This window comes from Microtus oregoni, unplaced genomic scaffold, assembly GCF_018167655.1.
Source record: "Microtus oregoni isolate MIOR12 unplaced genomic scaffold, Mior012 000092F_ref0000046, whole genome shotgun sequence".
NCBI classification, from domain to species: Eukaryota; Metazoa; Chordata; class Mammalia; order Rodentia; family Cricetidae; genus Microtus; species Microtus oregoni.
Window position 1 is genome coordinate 2,318,668 of NW_024544604.1, and position 10,335 is coordinate 2,329,002.

Here is a 10,335-nt window from a genome sequence, read left to right on the forward strand (position 1 = left end):
TGACGGATTCACAGGATTTTTAATAGGACAAGATCAGGCAGAAAGGAAAAAAAAACCCTAAGCCTCAGAGGTCAGAGATGAGATCTGATGCTCCTCTACTGGCTTTGAAGATGGACGCTGGAATCCATCACAAAGTGCAATTAGCCCCCAGAAACAAGAAAGATGACTAGAGCTTACAAAAGGAGAGCCTGTCTCAAAAGAAACCGTGAAAACAGGGACTGGAGAGACGGCTCTGCCTCTAAGAGCACTGGTTGCTCTTGTAGAGGATCAAGATCTGATAGCATGCACATCTGCGGTGGCTCTCAACTGTCTCTAACTCCGGTTTCAAGAGATCTGATCCCCCCTTTGGGCCTCCACAGGCATCATCAACCATGCAAGAAGTACACAGACCTGTTTGTAGACAAAACAACCATGTACATAAATCAATAAGTAAACCTTTTTTTTTAAAAAAAAAGTGAAACCAGGCCAAGAACAGTGGTAGAATGCATTCCAAAATGAGCACAAAGCCTCATAAGAATAAATACATCTTTTTGTTTGTGTGTTTGTGTTTTTTGAGACAGGGTTTCTCAGTGTAACCTTGGCTGTAGCTCTGGAATTTACTCTGTAGACCAGGCTGACCTCACACTCATAAAGAACCACCTGCCTCTGCCTCTCAAGTGCTGGGATTAAAGGTATATGCCACCACCACCTGGCTAATACATCTTATATTGGATGAATGTTCAAAAGTATTGCATAAATACATGGAACATGAAAGAAGGAGGAAGGCCTATCAGAAGAGGAAGGGAACCAGCAAGGGAACAGGGAAAGGGGGATGGCAATGGGGGAATCAGACATAAAGGAACGGGTGTGACACATATTATGAAAATGCCATAATGAAACACAGTACTTCTTATGCTAAACTAAAACATTCACCATATAAGGTAGAAAGTTAACAGAACAATTTAACAATGGACATAGGATTTTTAGCCATAAACACAGTTCCACCTTTTGAATCATAAAACAATTTCACCTTGGACAGATTCCAGCACATGAGGAAAGTAATTTCAGTTCATCTTAAACTTTGCTTTGATATGTGCCATAAAAGAGACTTAATCACTTCTCCCGAAATAGTCATATATTTCCCGATCCTTTCTTAATAACTGTTACCAAGAATATAAAAGCAGGACTTTTACAGTGCAACCCTAAGATCGCTATAAAATGAATGATGAATGCAGGCGGAGAAACCCACCCAATGACTCATCATTAACACCCAGCTTGGGAAGAAGGACAGAAAAGTGCTCTTTAATGAGATGTTGCCATTATTTAGGCAGTCAATTAGGACTTTGCAAACACAAAATTAAAGCTTTGCATAACATTGCAGTTAGTGCTTACACTAACTGAATTACATGGGTACTAGAGTATTACATGCAAATACCCTAATTTTACTTAAAATCCCTAATATTTTTAAAGACACAACAGCTTATTTTCATTTTGACAAAGAAGACAAAATTATTTTCTAAGAAGAATCATTAAAAATGGTTATGCTATATTTTACACTAACTTTAAAGAGAAACTTTGTGTTAAAAATTACAAATAATTTTTAAAATGTATAATTATAAGAAGCATGAACTAGAAGCTACGGTTGTATTGTAATGGTCAAGACTCGATTTGCGTGGCAATATTTTTTTTTATTTATTTTTTTTATTTTTTTATTGAGAAAAGGAGAAAAAAAACAAGTTTCCACCTCCTCCCAGCCTCCCATTTCCCTCCTCCTCCTCCCCCCCATGCCCCCTCCTCCCACCCTTCTCCTCCACCCCCCACTCCTTTCCCCCTCCCTCTCCAGTCCAAAGAGCAGTCAGGGTTTTCTGCCCTGTGGTAAGACCTAGGACCTCCCACCTCCGTCCATATCAAGGAAGGTGAACATCCAAACTGGCTGGGCTCCCACAAAGCCATCACATTACATAGGATCAAACCCCCGTTTCCGCAGTTTTGCTAGGTAGCCAAGTCTGGCCTCCTAGTGTTGATCCTCCTGCTCAGACCCATGTGTATATTAATGTATTTACTTTTTGCAATGTATTTCTATGATCCCACATTTGTTTCCCTCCTCCATTCATCCTGCTTGGAAGTTATTAAAGTAAAGGCAATGAGTTATGAAGCAGAGCCAAATGTTCAGCACAGTAAGATAGTCTTTATTATATTTGAACTAGAAACAGCAGAGAGCAAGCTCACGAGGTATGATTTATTTTAAAATGAGGCTTCAACAACAAGAGTCAAAAATCAGTCTTAACTGCACAGTTTGGTCACTAGTATAATCTCCAGAGGTACAAGAGCCAGCACATAAAGTAACATACAGGCAATAACAAAGAATTTCTGAGGTGCCAAAGTCACAGGTCACTGCTTGAAACCCTATCTTTGCATTCTTGTCATTACAGTTACTTGGCAAAATGCCAACCAGGCATGTAGTACTCATCTAAGAATCCTGTTTTAATATTGTTGCCATTAATACTAAGCTTTTCTTTACCCTAAAATTTCAATGACTCAGGATTTCAATCCTTACATGGATTGGGTGCCAGTGGTGACATGTAAAATTGATTTCATTTTCAAGATTAAATGGCAGACATTTGGTGGCCAGTTGTGTACCCTAGGTTTTAGCATTGATTTTCTTAATAAATTTAGCTATATTTCATAAGCCCTGAGAAATTAGATAACCCACAACTAATGATTGTTCACTTTTAATGTATATTCTACTCCACTCAATCCTAACTCCACATAAGTATTTTAAATTATGCACACATAGCTATACCTAATGCAACGATAAAATTTATGACTTGTATAACTAAGACTACTAATAAGGCCTTTAAGTAAGAGTTGCATATTTTATGTGTTTATTTTATCAGAAGCAACCCTTAAAAATTTTATGTATAATTCTGCCATCAATTAGTGCTTTCCTTTTGGCTAGTTCTCCATGGAGGTCCAGAGACTTTTCCTTTCTTTTTCAACCCTTCCTCAGAGATACCAGTTTTCCAACTGAAACCAACAGAAACTTAACACTTGAACACCCTGTTGAGAGTTGCCATGCCCGGCAGAGAAACACACACAACAGGCATTCAGTAGATAATGTTTCTCATGGAATGAGTGGATTGTAAGGCAGGTGTCTGAGTCAGATACTGTTGATCATATACTTAACTAATTTTGCTTAAGCAGGAAACCTGGTGATTATTTAATTCCACCTCAAGTGTAAATGCAAGAAATTGATATTAGAAAGATGGCTTTGCCAGGTTCTCAGGAAAATGAAACAGGTTAGTCATAGCTGCTACTATAACGTTAGATACAGGTGGTGGTGGGGTGTCAAAATTACTTTCCATCAACTATTATATATAATCCAATGAAGGGAAGAAATTAAAATAAATAAGAAAGGTATTAGCCAATTCATGTAATTTTCTCTGCACTGATCATTGCAGCATTTTTGTTCACATATTTATTTATCCCTGTTAAGTTTTCTAGTATACAGATATTGTCAGCATCTAAGTAGATTACCCCATCTCTGCGGGAGCAGGATGCTAGTGAAAGGCTTGTATAAATAGAACATCCTAATCTTATGTTAGTCAATATTTCTGCATTAATTTTTGGCTAACATTTGTGTCTTTAAATGAAACTGTGATATCTCTGCTAAGATCTTATTTATTAGACTTTTCCTTATAATATTCAGTTTTTGTTGATAGCTTTGAAGCATATTGCACACTTGTCATCTAGCACATTAATAGGTAATTATTACTCTTTTTAGAAAGGATACACTCACGAACTTAAGGTAATGGCTTGAACCCATATTTACTGGGTTACAGGACAATTGCAATTGCAAAGATATTAACAATACAGTTCATGGTACGGTTCTCCCATCTTACAGTACAGGTTCCTGAAAACATAGAAGAAGAGGACATTTACACATCAGTAAAACATCAAAACTACCAGGCACTAAGTAATTAATACACACACACACACACACACACACATTTATACACAGCAGACGAACACACAACCACACATAGCTTTTAGTAATATTTCCTCTAATATGTTCTATCTTCACATTTCATACTGACTTGAAACCCTACTTGTGAGTGCACTTGAAGCAATTCTATTGATATGGTGTTTTTCAGACTTTAAGTAGAGCTACATAATAAGTACAGACTGACTTTGCTGGAACTTTGATTCTGGGCAAATTAATTTATGGTCTCTTACCATCAGATGTAGTATCCCAAAAGCATGAGCTGGCTGTATGAAATCCATAGGCACTCCTCTGGGCCACAGCACAGGTCACTGCAAAGAAAGTCATAGCGTGACAGCAAAAGGGGGAAAGAATCAAGGTGGAAATATTTGTATCAGAACTCTAAACGCTGAAAAATAAGTAACAAAATAATTCAGCTAGTAGGTTAAAATAGTCTCTTGAAATTAACCATGATGAACTTATTTTCAGGAGACTCAGCCATTTCCTGAACCATTACTATAACCGCCAACAACTGTACTGCAGACAACTTCTGGATCCAACTGCACTCTGTGCCACTACCAGATTCCAGAGAGAAATGCGGGGACAATTTCACTTTGTACTTGATGTGTGGATTTTCACAGGCCTCTACAGAGGCATGGAAGGCTGAGAGGATGACAGCCCTGAAGGGTCTCAGTGGGCAAAGAGAACTGCTGCTACCAAGGGAAGGCAGTTTAAACTGTTTTAGACTGCAAGCCCTCCAGTTTCACGCTGCATCATGTATTACATTCAAAGGGACAAGTCAGAAGTGCTTCCTAAACCAGTGTTCAACTACAGTGCCTGTTGTTAGGATCCATGCTCCGACTTCAGAGAAAACCAGAAGGATAAAGGCATGGCAACTGGTGAGGAAGGACCCCACATCAACACTTACCAATGTACTTATAAGCTTTGCCCATTTTAACCAAATGTGCTAGGGATTGCTCCACTATGCTTGCAGTCCATTGGTTGATGTTGTTATGATTGTAGTCCTCGCCTCCCAACACTGCATCAACACACTAGGAGAGAGGACAGCTCCATTAAACCAAATGAACTCAAATTTACATATACTGCAAGAGAAAGTCAAGGCACAGCAGAAAACATGCATCCACTAAATGTTTGGTGTGCACTGCCTCTGGCTGCTTAAGAGTTTTCAAAGCATTCCCATAAGTCTTATCTCATTCTATGAAGTATTAAAGGTCATATAAAGATAAATTTGCCAGTTCGAGGCCAGCCTGGTCTACAAGAGCTAGTTCCAGGACAGGAACCAAAAGCTACGGAGAAACCCTTTCTCGAAAAAAAAAAAAAAAAAAAGATAAATTTGCCAATGACTCGAATCTGTGGTAGCAGAAACTCTAATAAAAAAAAAACCTCTAATATTTATAACACAGGAAACACAGAGCATAGACAGCAAGTGATCAAAACGACTTCAGGATTAAGAAAACATAGTATTAACTGTTTAAAAATGGCTTTGCAACATAGGATTAAAACTAGGGTTCATGTGCTGAAAACCAAGGATAGGACTAATTTAAAAACATAGTTCTATGGATAGTAATTGTAATCTCATTTGTGCTGTGTAATTGCTTAGCTACAAAACAACCAAAACACCCGCCAGTGAAAGTAAATAAAGATCGTCTAGGAAAAGAAAGTCAAATAATATCGTACAGTGCTTACTTGTTTCCACTTTTGACACCTGACTAAGAGCAATGGTGAGATCAAGACCAGCCTGGTCTACAGAGTGAGTTGCAGGACAGGCAGGGCTGTTACACAGAGAAACCCTGTCTCAAAAAAAAACCCAAAACACCAAAAACAAACAAACATCAAAACCCAGAAAACAGCAATGGCTTTAGTACCGCAGTTTAGGGCTGGAAGGCCAGACCCATACCTGTCTGCTCTGGAACCTTTATCAAATGACATACCACATTTAAGCATCTCGGACTTGGGTTTTCATTTCTCCTTCCATCTCCACCCAGACCAGAGAGACACATTATTCTGTATTTCTCCCTGCTGACTCAAACTTTCCCTTTTGTGTTTGCAAAGCCGGTATTGCAAGATCAGAAGCACTGGGGCTAGTAAAACATGTCCAGTCACCAACCTAGTTTTATCTACAGCAAAGGTGGGGTTTTATTCTTTCAAGTGAACACTTTTGTCTTTCCATATGGTTCAAAACTTGGGTAAGGAAAATATATTAAAGTGGCTCTTACAAAGACTCAGCATCTTTTATTTCATGTCTACTAGCCAAAAACAGTCTTTCTTGACATTTTACTTCGAAAAATAAGATTATTGCTACCTCTGCCTTCAAACTGCTCTTCCTTGTGCTCTGACATTGTGAGAGTATTGAAAGCATTTTATTTTAATGAAATAGTCATATATATATATAAAACATAGTCTAATTATTTTAAATAATCAAATATTCTAATACACAATTCTTCAACTAATAAAATACAGCGATGTTTTTGGTGCTGCCTAGCCCTATGAGACACTGAGCTGATTCTACTTATCCAGGGTTTAGAGCAGCTGAGCGCTGGAGAAGATGATACCCTTAGAGCACTCAGGCAAGTCAAAAACTGTCTCCAGGGAGCTGGTGGTGCACACACACACAGTGCCCAGGTGGAGGTGATTCAGCCCAGACAGAACTCCGTCAGGGCTTGCTAGGTCATAGGCCCCACGAGTCACACCCACAATTGAAGCAAGCCTTGTGGGCCAACTCAGGGTTTTTTACTTAGCATTTGGCAGAATTAACATGGCTGTGGACTGTTAAAGTGCTCTTAAAGTACCTCGCCACCAGGGTAGTCTATGCTGATAGCCTCACCCCCCTCGCAGTAGTCTAAATTGCTAACACTAGAATTAGTAGAAATTCCAAGCTAAAACTGATTCTGAAGAAGAGCTGCTTTACTTTTTGTAGACTTGAAGCAGTGTTTCAGTGTGTCTTTCATTAGAAGTTCAAACAGGCCTCATTGAACACAAGAGACTGCACATACGTGCACCCCTGAAGAGAGCGAACACTTAGTTCAGATCTTGCTGTTTTAGCATTAACATTTCTAGCTTTGGCTTGAAAAATCAAAAACTGGATTTAAAATATTTCTATCCACACAAGCTTTGTGGAACCCTCACCCCTTATTCTCAAACGGGCGAGAAGAAATTTCCTAGCAGAATGTTTTCCCAGGAAGATAGTGGCCTTCCCCTCTCCCACCAGGGAGATTCTGAGCACAAGGTCACTTAGCTCAGCCAGCCACCTGGTACAGGCTGACAAAGATGGCCTAACTCAAGAACAGTGGCCTTGCTCTAAGAACAAGGAGAAAGCTGACTTAACAGAATGGGAGGGAGCAAAAGTATCCGTGCCAAAGCAGTTTCAAAGATTCTCTTTGTAGTTATGCCTTGAAAAGCTTACCCCACAGAGGAGATACAACTCCTCTCTACCTTGTTGTAAGGGGGATGGAGATGAGTTCCAAACATGTTTGTATTATGCTGATTAAACCTTGCTTATTGCAGTCTGGGCCTCTCTGGTGGTCTCTCTCAGAGGGTGGTAATCTGGGCACAACAGTTTGAAGATAACAGCAACTATAACTCACCTCTTTGACGACATTATGCGCTTCCTCAGCATTGAAGCCACCCTAAAGAGAAAACACAGGATTAAATTGCTTTCAGCAAGGGTTCCCTTTATTTATAAATATGGTAACATACAGGATACCCTCAGCTGGTCTAAGAAAGTGATAGTGACAGAAGACCATAGTGCTAGGGGCACCAGGTCTACCGAGGCTGCTGATCCTATGCCCGCCCTCTAGATTCAGATCCATTAGGATCGGGCAGGGCTTAGGCAAATACCATTTTGAAAAGTGCTTTTACGATAGTAACTCTAAATGAACATTCCAGATAAGCACTGTATTAGAAAGCTCAAGAAATTAGCAGGCGTTAGCTAAAAATGACGTCTATGGCGTGCTATCAGTATACAGGAAATCATTTCAGCTACGTAAAGGGGCCCATAAAAAGAGGATGCTAAATTGTCATTTCCAATTTTATTTTAAACTGATGAGACAAACCACTGCTTTCCTAAATTAAAGATTATCGCAATACTCTGTCATTCAAAATTAATATCACTCTAATTGTTTAAATTGGCCTCATTTTTTTAATCAACTTGTTGCAATCTTGGGTTAACAGCAATTTTCAATGACATCTAAGTGTCCTTGAGTGCAGAACTAGGTTACATGACAAGACTGAAATACAAGCCATGATGCTTTAGATAATATAAGGATGATTTCCATGGAAATGTTTTGGCTGCATTGCGAAAGCAGTACTTTTGTGTTTTAAAAACTTGAAATAAGCAAATTCTGAAGTTATGTTTTAAGCACAGATTTTCTTATTCTAACTCTATTAATTATTCTATAGAATTTCTCATATCCCCCTAAAATAGGAATGAAAATCCACCTTTTTTTTTGACAGGATTTCTCTGTAGCTTTGGAGTCTGCTCTGGAACTAACTCTTGTAGACCAGGCTGGCCTCGAACTCACAGAGATCCGCCTGTCTCTGTCTCCTAAGTGCTGGGATTAAAGGCGTGCACCACCACCGCCTGACTGTACACCTTTAATCCCAGCACTCAGGTTGAGGCCAACCTGGTCTACAAGAGCTAGTTCCAGGACAGCTAGGACAGAGAAACCTTGTCTGGAAAAACCAAAAAAAAGGTCTCATATTTTAGCCCTATGACAAACTGTCATTTTGCTTCAAAATCCCATCCAAAATTGGCCTAAGAAATAAATGATGCATATTTTACTACAATTATTACCTAATAATATGGATGTTTGCCTGGCTACAGTAACACAAATAATGTCTGTTGGTTTTTCATCTATTTCTCTGGTGCTAGAAATAGAACTCAGGGCAGGTTCTAATGTGCTAGTTTACCAACGAGCTATTCCTCCATTCCGATTTCTTTTTAAATTACATGTACTTAGGATGTAGTGCGGAAAAGATTCCCTTGCACCCTTGCTGGGAGGTAAATCGAAGGAAGAGCCAACCATGTAATGGGGGGGGGGCAAGTGCGTATTTCTAACACTAGTGTGCTTCACCACTGACCTACAAGTATGCACGCACTCTGCAACACAGAATCTTCTGCAGACAACTTTGCCTAAAACTTTCCCAATGGATCAGAAGTCCTTGTAAAGATCCTATTACATGGCCCCTCCAACATCTCATCTTTCATTTTCTTGTATCACACTCCAGTGGCTAGCTACCAGTGGACAGAAAATGTCTGTCTATTCTGTCCTTGCAAACTCATCCAGGCTGTGTGGCAACTCAACAGGCCGCATCTTCTAAGTGCTGGAAACATGGGGGTGAACTGTAAAGTCAGAGATCTGGGTTTAAACGGAACAGCTGTCATTCCTAGCCGGTTTAATTTTGGGCCTGCCATTTGGTCGCCATAAAAAGCCAGAGTTCCCAACAATAACAGGAAAATAACCTACATCATGGAGTTCGGGTAAGGCTTAGGGAAACCTGAATCAGTGGCTCTTAATCCATAAAGCACTTCCTCTAGCCGTCCCTGGGGAGAGTTCCCATGATCAGCCACCTTGCAGCAGCAGCTCAAGGAGACCCAAAAGGGTGGAGAAAACAGAGAAAACCGGTTTCCCAAGCCCAGATCACAGACGGGCGGGGCTCGCCAACGCCCGCCCATGCACCCCAAGTTAGGTCTCCCCCTACACCCACTGGGTCCTCCCAGACCCTGCCGATTGCCCGCAAGAGCTTTCAGTCACCCAAGCCATTGGAATAATCAGACCACCCTCCGGCAATCAGGAGCGGGGAGACGCCGAGGGGGCAAGAAGGATCCGGGTTCAGCGGAGGAGACTCGGGCTCAATGGACTCCGCAACCTAACTCTCCAAGCTCTAAGAGACCACCGGACAGCCTCCCCCACAGCCAGGGCGAGGGGCGCTTCTCGGCGCCAGAGGGGCGGTACCTCGTCGCAGGGCCGGTGGTACACCTCCATGGTGGATTTGGCAGTCCCCAGAGGCGGAGCAAGGCTCCTGTAGAAACTCGCAGGCGCACACCGGCCTCCGGGGAGGCCCCGCCTCCATTTATAGCCCAGGGCTTTTGTTTACGTGGCCCCGACTCTGTGTCGCACTGGAGCAACCTTCCCGGGACCCAATGGGGGCGGGGATTAAAGGACAGGGAGGAGGAACTCTGGTTGAGTTGAGCTGCTTAGGTGAGCTAAGGATACCTCCTAGGCCTAGAGTGCACTTCTGACCAGACCTGTCTTCTTTAAGTAAAAGATGTACGTTAAGAACTCGGACAGCGTCTGTGGTGATTAGTTAGGATGATCTTGTGTCAGCTTGTCAAAACTCAGCACAAACGGCTC

The 10,335-nt window shown here is 41.1% G+C and overlaps 1 protein-coding gene across 1 annotated transcript; it reads right to left on the reverse strand.

Moving 5' to 3' along the window:
* Nucleotides 1-3,652: 3,652 nt before the first annotated feature.
* Nucleotides 3,653-9,979, reverse strand: LOC121442676 (dynein light chain Tctex-type 3). The gene is made up of 5 exons (XM_041644287.1): nucleotides 9,937-9,979; nucleotides 7,567-7,608; nucleotides 4,890-5,013; nucleotides 4,216-4,293; nucleotides 3,653-3,892 (listed from the first exon to the last, which is right to left on the reverse strand). Exons 1-5 carry the CDS (start codon nucleotides 9,964-9,966, stop codon nucleotides 3,816-3,818), a joined length of 351 nt encoding a protein of 116 aa, XP_041500221.1. The 5' UTR covers nucleotides 9,967-9,979; the 3' UTR covers nucleotides 3,653-3,815.
* Nucleotides 9,980-10,335: the final 356 nt, after the last annotated feature.

Coding starts and splice junctions, on each gene's coding strand:
- LOC121442676 (XM_041644287.1), bottom strand. CDS start 9,966: ATGGAGGTGTACCACCGGCCCTGCGACGAG. Junction 7,609..9,936: donor ACCACCGGCCCTGCGACGAG/GTACCGCCCCTC, acceptor TTTTCTCTTTAG/GGTGGCTTCAATGCTGAGGA. Junction 3,893..4,215: donor TTGGGATACTACATCTGATG/GTAAGAGACCAT, acceptor CTATGTTTTCAG/GAACCTGTACTGTAAGATGG.